The sequence below is a fragment of the Heloderma suspectum genome, chromosome 14 (assembly GCF_057233095.1).
Source record: "Heloderma suspectum isolate Gila_16-S chromosome 14, 16-S_ref, whole genome shotgun sequence".
In the NCBI taxonomy this organism is placed as follows: domain Eukaryota; kingdom Metazoa; phylum Chordata; class Lepidosauria; order Squamata; family Helodermatidae; genus Heloderma; species Heloderma suspectum.
Window position 1 is genome coordinate 24,419,283 of NC_139471.1, and position 16,193 is coordinate 24,435,475.

General features: G+C 48.5%; 1 protein-coding gene across 9 annotated transcripts in view; it reads right to left on the reverse strand.

The window, feature by feature from the left end:
- TRAF2 (TNF receptor associated factor 2) overlaps positions 1-16,193 on the reverse strand; it is a 35,948-nt gene that overhangs the window by 11,287 nt on the left and 8,468 nt on the right. For 3 of the 9 annotated variants that reach the window (XM_084821243.1, XM_084821244.1, XM_084821245.1), the window contains 5 exons: positions 15,795-15,893; positions 6,230-6,391; positions 2,140-2,214; positions 1,542-1,665; positions 1,338-1,412 (listed from right to left, as the gene is read on the reverse strand). In XM_084821243.1, coding sequence (XP_084677369.1) covers positions 1,338-1,412; positions 1,542-1,665; positions 2,140-2,214; positions 6,230-6,391; positions 15,795-15,799 — 441 coding nt within the window. In that variant the 5' untranslated portion in view covers positions 15,800-15,893. Of the gene's footprint in view, positions 1-1,337; positions 1,413-1,541; positions 1,666-2,139; positions 2,215-4,300; positions 4,532-6,229; positions 6,392-15,794; positions 15,894-16,193 lie in introns of all 9 variants that reach the window. The other 6 variants (XM_084821239.1, XM_084821240.1, XM_084821241.1 and 3 more) reach the window with 3 other exon arrangements.

Sequence of the window (16,193 nt, forward strand, 5' to 3'; positions counted from 1 at the left end):
TGACTGCAGCCATGAAATTAAAAGACGCTTGCTCCTTGGGAGGAAAACCTAGACAGCATAATAAGACGCAGAGACATCACCTTGCTGACAAAGGTCCGTCTAATCAAAGCTATGGTTTTCCCAGTAGTAATGTATGGCTGTGAGAGCTGGACTATAAGGAAGGCTGAGCCCTGAAGAATTGATGCCTTCAAACTGTGGTGCTGGAGAAGACGAGTCCCCTGGACTGCAAGGAGGTCAAATCAGTCCATCCTAAAGGAAATCAACCCTAACTGCTCATTGGAAGGACAGATACTGAAGCTGAAGCGCAAATATTTTGGCCACCTAATGTGAAGAGAAAACTCTCTGGAAAAGACCCTGATGCTGAGAAAGACTGAAGGCAAAAGGAGAAGGGGACGGCAGAGGATGAGATGGCTAGACAGCATCACTGATGCAAGAATATGGACTTGAGCACGCTCCGGGAGAGAGCGCAGGACATGAAGGCCTGGCGTGTTATGGTCCGTGGGGTTACAAAGAGTCGGACACGACTGAACAACAACAACAGTCACTTTGTTGGTTTAAGTGAGCCTTCCTAAACCTGATGCCCTCCAGATATTTTGGACTTCTGCTCCCAACAGCTTCAGGCAGCATGGCCAATGGTCAGGAATGCTGGGCACTGTAGTCCAAAACATCTGGAGGACGCCAGGCTGGGGAGGGCAGCTTTAGGAACAGAAAGCAGCCTTTCCGTTCCTAAAGCTATATTATGTATGACTTAGTTTGCTCATAAAATTACCATTATATTTTAAAACTCTTAAAAGTAAACTCAGTAAATTTGTAATTATTGTCTGAATAGATTGGAGCTACATTAAATGACTGCTATAGCATCAGAAACACAGGACTCTGTAGAACAAAACTGAAACTGTCAGGAATGCACACTTGCTGTCATGAATGCCACTCACATGTTGGGAAACTGAGTATAAATGTCAGTCAGTAAAATATACTTTAGAGCAATAATTTTAATAAGACATGAAAGAACTAACTATGCTGGAATCTCAGAGAAGATTAAAAAAAATATTTTCCCCATGTCTTCGTTATTTCCAGATACTTTACATCTCTAGTCTTTCTATAAAAGTGTTCTTATTACATAGTTTTTAGAAATAATTTTGGGGGGAGTAGAGGCTGGGTAACAATATATAAATACTTTTGTCTTAAATTCTAAAAGAAAATATTTCATAATCCAAAACTATTGTTTTTCAGGAAAAAACAAAAATGGTCCTCTGGGGAAAAACCCGTTTTTCCCTTTCTCCCAGGCGTTCACATCTCTAGTCATGAAACATTGCCATGAACAGGCCGGTGCTTACCACCTCGGTGCAGCCCACCAGCTGGAATCTGCAAGGTACTTTACATTTGCTACAAGTCTTGACGTGCTCGAGAAACTGCAGAGGAGGAGAGGAGCAGGCTTGTAAATGAACACACACTCACATCCCTCGACCTCTTTCGCCAGACTTGGGGCACCAAATAAAATTATTCGGGACATTTCTATCCCATCTTGCTTCATCACAGACCTCACAATGGCATGCTTGGGGTTCCCAAGCAGTCTCCCATCCAGGAACTGACCAGAGTCGGACTAGCTCAGCTGTAGCAAGTGGATTCCATCGTGGGCCATCAGCCCCCAGACACGTTAAGAGACTATTGGAGATCACAAGGGGAGGAAGCGTCACTGGACCCCGTCTTGCTCAGTGGGAAAAGAGCCCCTGCTTTGCATGCAGGAAGACCCAGGTTCGGTGCCTGCCATCTCCAGTCCAAAGGATCAGGTGGCAGGTGTGGGAAAAGACCCCTCTCTGCCTGCCAGAGCAGACAACACTGGGCCAGAGTGTACCAGTCTGACCAGGTGCAAGGCAGCTTCCTATGTTTCTACCCTGTGTGCGACAAAAGTACAGATACTACGACAATACTGTGAGTTAGACAGAGGGGGCTGGAGCAAGATTCCACCCAAGCCTTCCCGGCTCATGGCTCACATTCTTAGCTGCTCTTTAGCATCAGCTCACCCAATGCACCAAGGAGGGACCAGGGCTCAGACATGCTCGAGGGGCGGGGGTGTCACAGAGAACTATTTTTCAGCCCACCAACACGCTTTCAGATAAAAGTTCTACAAACCATTACCTTTTCTCTCGGGATCTTCTTCTTTCCACAGCCCTCACAGATGAGGGGAAATTTTGGACACACTTCATCATGGGCCTAACAAAACAAAAAGGAAAAGTTTCCAAAATATTTAACACAGATTCAGGTAGGCTTGCACAGACAGGGCCACCTGCATTTGGAATAGCTGGCAACTAAACACTGGACTAGACTTCTGGCTAATCCAGGAATCATAATCATCATCTATGTTGATTAAAAATCAACCACAATACTTTGCAAATTAATTGACAGTGAATCTGTTTGCTCTGTGATGATATGGGTGGCTTCTAATGAGCCACTCACACAGAGAGTGAAGTTTATCTGTTAATTTAGAAGCTTCTTTCCTCCTAGAAAAGCACCAAGAGACCCACACCCAAAGTGATTTCAGCCTCCTCTTTTTCCATGGATGTTCTAAGGGCGAATCAGAACCCTTTTATACCATCTAGGATTTGGAAATCACCTTCTCAGGGATCCTACCCGGAAGCAGCCACCCTGTCTACTCAAAGAAGGAATTCCAGGGTGTTTTGGCCACACTGCTGTCTTGGGATATCCATGAGGTTGCCATGCCCCCCTGGAAAATGCTATATGCCATCCGCCATGGGAAGCCTGAGAAAGTGGCCCTGGGTTACTTAACTTGGGAAGAGTCAAGCACCCAACAAAATTGCCTGGAATGGCTAAATTAGTAACTTCGTCTTTTTCTCTCACACTTATAGCTCAAGAGTGGCTTCCAACTACTATCATTCCACCATCTCCACCCCCTGACCTCTCTATCTCCTTTGCAAGTGCCTCCGCCCCAGAACAAAGATGATGAACAAGAGAGGAGCAGCAGTTGCCTTCAACATTTGGCTTCGTGCATGAGAAAGGCTGCTGTTTCAAACAAGCTCTGATCAGAGCTCTCTGTTGGCTTTCTGTTGCTGTACTTTGATATGCAAGTCGTCTTTCCTCTGAAGAGCTTCCCAGAGCCCAGTTATAAATGCATGCTAAAAGCATTCATGAACTCCCCACTCTCCACCATATAGCCTGGAAAAGAGACGATTACAGAAAAACACGTGAGCTGCCTTAAGGGTGGCCACGCAGAAGCCGGAGCAGACTCATTCTCTGTTGCCCCAGGGGGCAGGACTAGAACCCACGGGTAGAAATGGCAGGCAAGTAGATTTCAGCTAAACTTTAGGGGAAACTTCTTAACAGTGAGAGCTGTCCATTCCGCAGAATGGACTCTGCCCTGGGAGTTGGTGGGCTCTCCTTCACTGAAGGGATTGAAGCAGAGGATGGGTGGCCACCTGTCAGGGATGCTGTATTTGAGCAGGAGACTAGACTAAGTGCCCTCTAAAGTACCTTCCCACTCTTCTATGAAATATTAGTGAAGTACAGGGCAACTTCCCGGCACCATGGGGGAAGAGAAATCTAGGCCCACTTAGTTCACTTCATGGGGGAAGAGAAATCTAGGCCCACTTAGAAGAGGACTTGCATGCAAAGTGCACTCAACTGGGTCACTTTATGATGGCTTCTTGTGTCCCTCCCCCTCTGCTCCCTCATTGTGCCATATGGGGATAATTTTACTGTGCTATCTGAATGCCTGCAGCAACAACTAATCCCAAAGCTTTAGCACACATGCCTCTTGTTATACAACAGACGGATACTAAGGTTTACATGGCAGGATGCAAACTTTCAAGTCACAAAGGAGTCTTCCACAGGCTGGATGTCCAAAGGACGGCTGATGATTTTGCACCTGGGTATTGTAACAACTGGAGTGGATTCATTCCACCTTAGCCCATCGTTACCTTGAGGCTACTACCGTTGCAATTTTTTAAGCCATTCTAGAAGCGTGTTGATCTTTTTGAAGGTCAAGGGATAAATGTTTTAAGACACAATCCTATGGGTTTTATACAGAAAAGAGTCCTACACCTCCCAGCATGCCCCAGCCAGCATCCAAAACCAAGCAGGCGAAGAGGTCCTAATGATTTTCAAATTAATTCCCCCCCCCCCCAATACTGAACACAGGAAAGCACACCAGCCAATATGACCTAGATGTATAACAACGCACTGGTTGCCTATTTGCTACCAGGCCAGGTTTAAGGCTTTGGTACTAGTCTAAACAAGTTGGGGCCAGGATACCTGAGAGAGCACCTTCCCTCAGAGAACCTACCCAATCTCTGAGGTCATCGGAGGGCACACTCCTGGTGGTTTCACATGGACCCGTGGCCTGACTGGAGTCCACCCAGAGAAGAGCCATCAGTGTGGTGGCTCCCGTCCTGTGGAACTCCCTGCCTCTGGAGGTCAGGCAGGCGTCAACGCTGGGTTGCTTTTGGTTCCTCCTGAAAACAGCTCTTTTCCAGGAAGGCTTCCTTGGCTGACCAGCCTTGGTTTTATGGGCACTCTGTTTTTTAAAGAATGATCTTAATATCATGTTTCTTCTTTTTATCCTTTCTTCATTTTATCTCTTGTTGCTCACCGCTCTGGAATCTGCTTAGATGTGGAGCAGCATACAAAGGTTGCAAATAAGTAAATAAACAAACCGCATTCACTTGTGCATAATTAACCAGCTTCCGCATTTGCAAATTCAAAATATTCCGTGGAAAGCCATGGGTGTCTTTAATCAGGCACAAGATTCAAACTCTCTATCGCTGACTGGCTTTTTACACATCACATTTTAACATGCAGGCAGGTAGCGAACAGTCATCTACCTGGAAAGACAGATAACCAATGGCCTGGCCATCTGCTCCCCTTGTAGCTGGCTGGGGGAATTCTGGGAGTCGTACCCTCACACATCTGGACGGCACCAGGTTGGGGAAGGGGAGCGAGCAGAACTGACACAGACAGCCTCGGTGGGTAGGCTCGTCCCTGCTGCAGTGTAGCGCAATCCCAGCTCCAGACCACTAGGCCCACCCAGGGCAAGCACTGCCCCACCCCAGTACTACCTGCACGGTCTTCAGCTCCCACAGAAATGCATAGCTGCCGTTAACGCCCACAAGGGGGAAACAACAGCGCCACAGTTGGGACCCCGCCATGGTGGGGCCGACACTCGCCTGGCCTCCCACAGCGACCGAGCTGCCCTGCTCAGAGTGCACGTTGATCAGCTCTCGCGGACTCCCAGCCCCTCCGCAGCCACCCCCCCGTTGCAACAGTGGGTATTTTGCCAGTACTAAGCCCTTTGTGCTGCCACAGAAGATGGGGCGGCTGAGCAGGCCCAGTCTGTGACAACTGTAGGAAGGACTCCACAAGCTCACACACACGGCCCTGTCCCAGGCGCCCAGCACGGATACACCCTCCCCTGGGCCACTTCATATCGAGTGTTGGGGAAGGGGGGAGGGGCAGAAACAACCCATGTCCCTTCTGTCCTTGACCACATCTCTGACCCACGTTCTCCATGTGTGCCGAGGGGCCAGAGGGAGGGTGGGAGGGGAAGGGCTAGCAGCAAGCACACATGTCCTACAACTGCCTACAGTGTCCCACAACCACAAGCTGAGCCACTGAATTGAGGACCCCAGGCAGCAGACGATCAGCTCTGCGGTGGAGCCTAGGAGCATCGGACCAAGGAAGCTGCCTTAGACTGAGCCAGACCCTTGCTCCATCCAGCCCAGTATTACTGACACTGACTGGCAGCCATGGCTCTCCAAGGTTTCAGGCAGGAGTTTTTCCAGCCCTTCCTGGAGATGCTGCCAGAGATCCAACAGGGGACTTTCTGCATGCAAAGCACGGGCTCTGCCACTTGAGCCATGGCCCTCCCTTTAATTTATTTCATTTACATTTTATGCCACCCAATAGCCAAAGTTCTCTGGGCGGTTTGCAAAAGGCACATGAGATTCACCCGACGCACACTGGAGGAGCACTTGTGAAGGGCACACTGGCGGCATGGGATTCCTTCCTGCCCCAGCGCGCCACACGCAAACACACTCGCACACGCCTCGCAACCCCACAGTCATGCACTTTATGCACCAGCCTTCACCCTGCTGACCCCAGCAGGGCACGTGCCGAACACAGAAGCCCAACATGCCAGCACAGGTGGCCGCAGCAGCTGAGCAACATCACCCAGGCGCTGGGTTTCTCGGTGGGGAGCAGCAGCTCTAGTCCGTACCTTAATCTCAGGAAAGTAGAAAAGGACTTTGCAGTATTTGCAGCTGAGGCTCCTCTCAGGGCACTCCCGCTCGGCATGGCGCTCCTTCTCGCGCAGTCTGACCACAGCCTGACATGCCGGGCACGCGACCAGCACGAACGGGCAGCTCCCCTCGTGGCACCTCTGTGGTAAAATGAGCGGCACACTTCAGTACGGCGGGACAAAAAAAAAAACGGACTCATGTGAGGCTGGGCACATGGCCGCTCACCCGCTGGCCATGAAACATCGCCAGGAGGCAACCAGGCAGAGCAGCCAGTTTGAAGGTGGGAAACCTGGCATTTTGTTTTCTTCAAGCTGCTGATGCACAAGCCGCAAGGCTGACCATCAGGGGCAGGCAAGAGAAGAGACTTTTTGGTAGCTTTTTCTGCAAGGCTAAATACAGGAACATCGGAAGCTGCCTTCTACGGAGTCAGACCCTTGGTCCATCCAGCCCAGTATTGTTGACACTGGCTGGCAGCAGTGGCTCGTCAGGGGGTGCTTCCTAGCCCTACCTGGAGATGCCGGGGACTGAACCTGGGGCCTTCTGCATGCAAAACAGGGGCTCTGCCAAACAGCTACGGCCCCGGCCCCAAGGTGCTGGGGAAGTTCAGAGGTGGAGGGAAACAAGAGCCATTTTTAAAGGATTGGACCATTTGGGAAATGCGATTGGTTCAAAATGTGACGGCTGGAGTGCTGACAGAAGCAAAGCAATAGGTGCATATTACACCTGCTTTACATCAGTTGCACTGGTTAGCAATTCTTTTCAGTCTCGATTTAAAGTACTGGCATTGAGCTTTTAAAGCCCTACAGGGTTTGGGAGCAGATCATCTCAGGGACCACCTATGCCCACATGAAGCTACCTCAGCCTTCAAATCAGCACTGGAGGCTCTCAGCCCTGCCACTACCTAGGATCTGACTGGGGTCTTCCCCACGACTATGGAACTCACTCTGCAGGGGGGGATTCATGAAGACCGCTCCCTTCCTGTTTTTAGATGTGCTCTGGAGATTTTCTTCTTTCAGAAGGCTTTTTATAATTGCTTGTTTTTCCTGGACTCCTGTTTTTAAGCTGCTGTTTTTATTGCATTACTTATTTTTACTGCATCTTTTAATGTTTTTTAGATGTACCTATAACATTTTAACTGTATTGTTAGCTGCTTTGTGAAAGCCTTTTGTCTTGAAATACAGGGCATTTAAATACTGAAATTAAAATAACCATACTGGGTTGAGCAGGCAAAGGGGGGCTTGCAAATCATGCATGCCTGTTACTTTGCTCAAGGTAGCAGTCAGAGGTGGAAAATCTTAGAAGTGCCTAGGGGCTGCGGTCAAGTGAAGAGGTGCCTGGGAGACCAGATGTGAGGAATTTATCGTGCTTTGAACAACACCTGCAGAAGCACACAAGGGCTGGCAAAAGTGAGGGGCAGCTCGAAGGTGGAGCAGAGACATTTGGAAGAATCAGATAAAGTTCAACCCCCTCCCACACAGGAAAGATCAAGGCCAAGAGACCCACACCACCACCTTTGTTTAATTGGATGGGGAAAGGAAGTGCTCTGGGACTGGTCCTTCTTTCCTTCCCCAAACTCTGCAAAGAAGCCAGTTCAGGGGCACTGGACCTGATCGATCATGCAAGTGGCAGCAGCCACATCACCAGTGACGTGGGGCGGGAAATTGTTGGAAGTGGAAACATTTTCCAATGCTTTATTTTTCTGTGGGAAATTTCTCATTTCTTAGGCTCATTAGTAACAACGAATGGATGCCCACTGCAAGTACACGCGTGGCTGTTTCAAACTCGTAATTCATGTTTTCAAATTTCAAATTAGGCACGCGTGGCTGTTTCAAACTCGTAATTCATGTTTTCCAGGAGATTGTCCGTAGCAAGTGCGGGGGGGGGATGCATCTATGTCACTGAAATTCAGCTATGTCTCAGTGTGAAACGGAACTAATAAGTGACAGCAAAAGTGAAGGTGCTCCAGCAACGTCTTTGGAAGAGAGCTGGAACAGTTGGACAGGACTCGGCTTATTGTGCCCCGTTCTTCGGATTGCTCAAATTAACCCGTGGAACCTTCCCCAACCTGGCGCACTCCAGAAGCGTTGGGCTGAAGGATGCTGAGACTTGTAATCCAAAACATCTGGAGGGCACCCAGTTGGGGAAGGCTCCACTGATTAATTTCAGCAAGGCTAAATTAGTGTGTCAAGAGTTTTCAGTACCTCTGTTTCTTTCTTACATTTAAACAACGTAGGGGGAGTACATGCTATTGTCTTTACCTTTTTACAAGTATTGCAATAAAAAAGTTTACATCATATATTTAAATCACATTACGTGTGCTTCTCCAAGTAGTTCAGGTCAAATACCTGTGGTGCATTTGGACAAAAAAATAACATGGGATACTTTTTTTTAAGCTTGTCTACTTATTTTGCTTGTATTTAGTAAACATGCTAAATTAAATATCTTACTAGTGATTTTCTAATGCAAAATGAAAATGTTCCAATGCAAATTACCCTATGTAAATTAACCTAATTTGCATTGGAAAATTTCCAGGAAAACCCACATCAGCATACATCCTCACTACCCCAAAACGCCCGCTGGCCAAGTCAGCAGCATTCTACATCAGAGGAAGAAAGGGCCAGCCTTCGACTGTGCCTGCCGAAGAGTGCTGTGCAATTCAAAAGCCGCCACATGCTTTCACCAACCCACACCGTGCCTGGTGAGAGGATCCCCTCCTCTGCCCCAGCTCCAATCGACAACCCCATTTTTCTCTCAGAATAATATGGAAGCTTCTCTCTACACCAGCCTTCCCTGACCTGGTGCCCTGTAGATGTATTGGATGAAAACTCCCAACACGTTGAAAGGGCACCACTGCAAATTGCCACTCATTTGCTTGAAGAGAAAGTGGCCACTGCCTCCTAGGCAAGCAGACCAGGAGTCCCCCTCCACCTTCTAGCCATAGCACTTTTAAAGCTGAGGCAGTTCGAAGGCAATTGTGACAGAGCACCCTCTCCCCTGGTCTTCACTAGCCCAGAGAGCACAGACTGCCATGGCATCCTCCCATGGCCCTTCCTGGTCAGCAGAGAGCAACAGCCAAGAGCAGCAGGCAGAGGTTCCTGGCTAGCAGAAGCAGCATGCCGTGGCCATGGTGGTGGTGGCAGCGATGGGGCTGTACCCCTAAGAACATGTCAAGCCCCCTCTCTGAATGTTTGGCTCTCTCTTTTTCTCTCTCTCAGCCTAACCTACCTCACAGGATCTTTGTGAAGATACAATGGAGAGGAGGATCATGTAAGCTGCCTTGGGCTCCTTGGAGGAAAGGCAGAATATAAATGGAACAAATAAATACTTGTGGAGACACAAGGCAAAAAAGGCAAATCATGAGCTGCTGGGTAGAATCCCATGGAGTCAACGTAGTCCTGCCTCCCAGCATTCTGGCCATAAGGTGCCAAGACACCAGGGTGGCCAAGAACCACCAGGGCCCTTATTTTCATGGGTAGAACACGACACTTCTTATGAATGCAGTGTACAATTCAGCAGCTTTCAGCATGATCAGGCCACCTGCATTTGTCTTCTGCAATGCTCCCATGCCCCATGACCACAAAAATCTGGCTCTTGGCCTGAATGTGGCCCTGAGTACCCACAGGCATAGAAAGTAGGGCAAGAGGTGCCAGACCAAGGATCCGTGCCACTTGTGCTCCTCGCTAAGGCTAGGCACAAGAGGAACGGTGCTCACTTGAACCCTTTCAAGGGGGTAGGACTGGTATAAAATGGGAGTACATGAAACTGCTTTACCCTGTGTCCTTCTAGTTCAGGCCTGTCTACTCTGACTAGTGGTGGGTCTCCAGGAACTCAGTCAGAGAGAGAGAGAGAGGCAGAGAGAGGGGCAGGGGATAGGAGTCTCTCCCATCCTCTGCTACCCAAGCCTCTTTTAACTGGAGCTGCTGAACGGGATTGAACTCGGGACCTTCTGCCTCCAAGGTTACGGGCCTCCCTTTTTATAGACCAACGTCTATACGTGCTCTATTTGCCATGTGCCACTTTCACTCTCTGCACTTATTTATTACTGATTGATTTTTTAATTCATCCAATAACCAATGCACTACCCCTATTTCATTAAACTGACATAAAGAGAGAGGAGGAGAGGAGACAGAGACTGACACAAGTTGCAGACAGTGAAGGATCGCTAGGGGTTTTCTTTGTGGGTGCACACAGATGTAGTTTGGTGCCTTGCTGGGACTTTCCAGCCGCCCACTCACATATCTGAAACTTGCCAAAACTCACCTCCCACCTTGCTGATTTTATCTGCCTCAGCAGCACAAACACGCAGGCGCTCCGTTTGGTGCACCCCAAAATGGAGGCTGCACTTCTTGGGAGCCAGAGTTTCCGGCCTGGATTTCAGTTGAGATAACACCCCCGACCCAGGACATTGGCACAAAAGGGACTCATCACAAAGGCGACAACAGGTGGCCTTCACCTGCTAGATGAGATCAGACGGCTCTTCGCCTGCTAGATGAGAACAGATGGATCGAGCAGGACTCCTCTTCTTACCCCGGAGCTGCCTTCCCCAACCCGGGGCCCTCCAAATGTGTTGGACTACAACTTCCATCATGGAGGTTGTAGTCCAACACATTTGGAAGGCCCCAGATTGGGGACAGCTGTTCCAGAAGCATCAAGACTAGATTCCCTCCCGCCCCGCCGGGAGCCTATTCTGGAGTTGAATACACATTCCCTTATTACTACTTCTCCTTTTTAATATGAACAGAGACCAAGCGTCTCTTTGACTTGCCTACACAACAGTCCTGCCAGGCAAGCCACAGTTATCTTACACTAAAAGGATAACATTTCAATTCCCCCGGAGGAGTAGCTGCATTAGTCTGTGCAAAAACAGAGGGAGCCTGGTAGAAATAAATCTGTTAGTCTTTAAGGTGCTACAAGACTCTTTGTGGTTGTTTTTTTATTTTAGTTCTGATAGACATCTGGGCGTGTGGGGGAGAGAAGGGGAGAGAAGGCAGACTACAAATATTGGAAATATAATGAAACAGCAATGTGCAAAGCACAGAAGGCATACTCCTGACCGCTGGTTATCCTGCCTGGCCTGTGAGATTTCACCCTCCTCACTTGTCAGCTTACACCAACATCCATAAGGGCTAGAAACCTGCCCGGGTCAACTACCACATACAGGGTACAGAGCTCCATTTACGCATCTCTGAGTTGTTTGTTGAGCCAAAAACACAACTGCATAAATGAAATATAAATGAAAGAGGATTACTGTCTGATTTTTTTAAAGGTGCAATTAATGGTGTTCAATTCCCCCAGAGGAGTAGCTGCATTAGTCTGTGCAAAAACAGAGGGAGCCTGGTAGAAATAAATCTGTTACTCTTTAAGGTGCTACAAGACTCTTTGTGGTTGTTTTTTTATTTTAGTTCTGATAGACATCTGGGCGTGTGGGGGAGAGAAGGGGAGAGAAGGCAGGCTACAAATATTGGAAATATAATGAAACAGCAATGTGCAAAGCACAGAAGGCATACTCCTGACCGCTGGTTATCCTGCCTGGCCTGTGAGATTTCACCCTCCTCACTTGTCAGCTTACACCAACATCCATAAGGGCTAGAAACCTGCCCGGGTCAACTACCACATACAGGGTACAGAGCTCCATTTACGCATCTCTGAGTTGTTTGTTGAGCCAAAAACACAACTGCATAAATGAAATATAAATGAAAGAGGATTACTGTCTGATTTTTTTAAAGGTGCAATTAATGGTGTTCATTGGTAAATTCCCAATGCATTGGGGGGGGGGGGGGCGCCAAGAAGAAAACAAATACAGGTGCAACCCTTCACAGGACATATGCAAAGCCCTTCCACAGCAGCAAGGATGCCTTGCACGGTTTTGAAAGAGCTAAGTGTGATTAGGTAATGCTTTCATTTTTCTGATGCAAACGCCCCTGGTAAGTGAAAGCAAAAGTGGAGAAAAGGATGAAGCCGAAATGAGGCCAGAGCTGGCGGCTCAAAGCAAGCTGAGGGGGGACTGTTTCTCTTGCCCTCTCACTGGTGTCAGATGACAACACAGGAAAAGCTGCACTATGCGCTTGATCTTCCGACACAGAGCAGTGCTTGCTCCCTTGCACCACTGGGCCGCCTCTCGAGTTGAATAATGAGCCAGTATTTTAGGGACTTTCCAAGAGGCTCAGTCTGAGACAGGGTGTGCCAGGGACTTTCTGAACTGGAAGCACTGACGCTCCAAGCACGCTGTTTCTCCCCGGCTGTAGACAGGCTGGCTCAACTAGAGACCAACGCATACCAACCTCCGCCCTGCACCCAAGGTCTATTCAAAGGCAGGATTTGCGCCTTGCACCATTTGACTGGGAGCTTTCCCTCTTGGGTCTATTACTCGCCACCAAGAGGCTTTGGAGACACCCTGCCTCAGTCACATTTACGCCCACCGTTCAATTCTGTAAACCTAGCCACTCTCACAATCTCCTCCTCAGACATGATGAATAGGGAGCAGCCATCGAAACACTTAAGAGCCCCCACCCCCAGTTGAACCACCATCTATTAGACTGGCAGTGGCTCTCCAAAGCCCTTTGGGACAGCCATAACTACAGTGAGGCAGCAGCAGCCCATAGGTCTCTGGTTCAAACCCTGACATCTTTCCCATACAGTGGCCAACCAGCTGCCCCTGGGAGACCCACAAGCAGAAGAAGAGTGCAACAGCATTCTCCCACTCGTGTTCCTCATCAACTGGTGTACGTACAGTGGCGAGAAAAAGTTTGCGAACCCCAACGCTAATTACGGAAATTCCATAGTTGTACCATGATAGCCTTCATGAATCAAAACCAGCCCTTTTCTAACTATCCAGTAGGGTTTATATTAACCAGTTTCATGCCTGGTGAAATAAAATGATGTATAAATCAGGCAAACAATGAGTACTTAATGAGCCGGGGTATGTGCAAAAGGAAGTGAACCCCTGGCTGCATCCGCTCAATGAGAGGGAACAATTAGAATTGGGTGTTGAAGTCATTAGGCAGATCTTCAGGGGTGAGTTTGGGAGGCCCCACCCTATAAAAGGGTCAGAAACTTTGTGAGTTTGGTCTTCACCATACGGTTATGTGGAAACACACCACGCCACGCTCAGAAACATCTCTGAGGACCTCAGAAAAGCAGTTATTGCCGCTTGTCAGCCCAGAAAGGGTTACAAGACCACTTCTAAGGATGTGGGCTCCACCAATCCACTATCAGACAGTCTACAAATGGGGAAGGTTCACAACCACAGTCACTCTAACCAGGAGCATGCATCCTCCTTGACGCCACCATGAATTCTGCGGCGCATCAGGAGGTTCTGGAGGAGAACGTCAAGCCATCTGTCCGTGAGCTGAAGCTGAACCCCAAGTGGGTCATGCAACAAGACAACGATCCTAAACATACAAGCAGATCTACAAAGCATGGCTGCGGAAGAAGGAATTCCGTGGTTTAGGATGGCCTAGTCAAAGTCCAGACTAAACCCCATCGAAACGTTGTGGCAGGGCCCGAAGCGCACGGTTCGTGCAAGGCAGCCCACCAATGTCACTGAGGTGAAGCAGTTCGGTTAGGGGAATGGGCCAACATTCCTCAAAGCCGATGTGAGAGACTGACCAACCGTTACAGAAAACGGTTACTGGAAGTCATGCTGCTGAAGGAGGGCCACCAGGGACTGACTCAAAAGGTTCACACACTTTTCACACATGGATCTTGAATGTTGAACCAGTTGTGGATAAATAAGTGTTGAAAAAGCACCGTGTTTGTGTCTGATTTTTTACTCGGGTCATCTGTTGTTCTCTATCTAGGATTATGGGGTTAGATTAAGATCTAATATCATTTTAGGTTGGAAATAAATGACACTCCCCACCACCTTTTTCTCACCATTGTATAGCTTCCCTGAAATCTGTTTTTTAGAAATAGACCCTGAGGGCAGAAGGTAGCATCTAGCCCTAAGGAGGGGGAAAGCCCTCTTAACACACAAACAAGACCTTCAAAAGAGTATAAATCAGAGATGTTGTGGGACCCAGGAGGCTGAGGAACACACCAAATGCAGAAGCGATGCAAAGCATTGGCGACAGTCAAAAACAATGCCGCCTGAGGTGAAAACACACCCCTCTGCCGCTCCCCGCATCACACAGCGAAGGCCACTGAAGCCCCTGGATGCCACAAGAGGAAAACACAACAAGGGCATTCACTTAACAACCCCTCTCTCCATGTGTTCAGTGAACACACGAGGGCGTGGAAGGGGGGAGAACACAACCACATCCATTGGCCATGCCTCCCAGCACTGAAATGCCTGCTGGCCACACACCCTGGCAGCCACGCTGCTGGGCATTAGTAAGAAGGGCTGCTTGCTTCCTTGGGACCGGGAACACTGACTGCACCACAGCTCACGATTGCAAGAGCAGAGCTGCGTGCACACGTAGGGGACCCTCCCTCAAACGGTGAACATGGAGGCCGGTGGGTGTTTTCACATGGTGGTGTGGCCAGCAAGCACTGTCCTGATCCCAAACTCACAGAAACTCACAGAATGTTTATAATCAGAGTACAAAAAGAATGGGGGAGTTAGGCATACTCTGCACCAAAGAAACGGAGGAGGAACATTCCATACCAAACTAATCCAAATTCCTGTGCCGAGAGCAGCTGAGTTTTACAATAGCTGGCTGGGGGATGATGGCAGTTGTACTCAAACCCATTTGGAAGGCACCTAATTGAGGAAGGCTAGTTTATGTGAATTCAAACACATGTGCACAGCATAAGAACATACGAACATAACACCAGCCCTGCAGAATCACATCAAGGGTCCATCTAGTCCAGTACTCTGTTCATTCAGTGGCCACCCACAAGCAGAACATGAGTGTAACAGCACTCTCCCACCCATGTTCCCCAGCAACTGGTGTACACAGGCATACTGCCTCTGATATTGGAGGGATCATAGAGCCATGAAGACTAGTAGCCAGTGATAGCCTTCTCCTCCATACATTTGTCCAATCGCCCTTTAAAGCCATCCAATTTGGTGGCCATCCCTACATCTTGTGGAAGTGAATTCCATAGTTTAACTATGCGCTGTGTGAAGTAGTACTTCCTTTTATCCATCCTGAATCTCCCATCTTATCTTGAGTCTTATCTTTCTTTATTCATTCTCCTTCAGCTAGTCCTCAAGAGGGCAAGGAGCTCCACAGGGCACTGAAGAATGAAGCTGCACCAGAACTCTCATTCAGCAACTCTCCTGGCTTCCTGAGATTGTGCTAGGCATTCTTTAAATATATTTGAGCAGATATTTGCATCCACAGGAACTAGAAACCTGTTGCTCTGTTTTTTTAAAACAATGGAAGCCAAGATTTTTAGGAAGCTGAATCCCACCCTTGGGACTACGTTCTGTGTTTTCTACACACCTGTAGGATCATGACAGACACACAGCCCTACATGAACAGCTCCAGCATCTGGAAGAAGGAGATTTCCCAGCAAGCTGCGCACAATGAAGGAAGCTAATTCCCAACAGTTATAAAGAAGGAGAAAGCAGTAGCCAAGCCTCACGTTGATCTTTACCTCATATTCTTTTATTGTTCCTTTCCACGTACAGCCCTCGTTAACACAGATTGCTGGAAGACTCTCCACTTCCCGGCGGGCTGCATTATCTGGGAAAGCCTCAAAAGGGAGAACAAATAAAATATTAGAGATACATCCATGCAGAACTTTTAAGCAGCACAAGGAACTGATTTCTTCTACTCGCAGCAATCTGGGGACAGAGGAGAAACAGGGGCTGAATTCCCCAAAATTCCTTCTGGGCCTCAAAAAAGTTTTATACAGGGGTCCAATTTAGTTCTTTTCAACTGCTGGCTAGTGGCACAAGATAGAGGCCAAGGTGTCTGGTTTCAGGAGTCCCTTTATGGCTCAAAGCAGCAAGCAGGCCCAATGCAGAAGCCTTCATGGGGCTGGGTCAGGAAG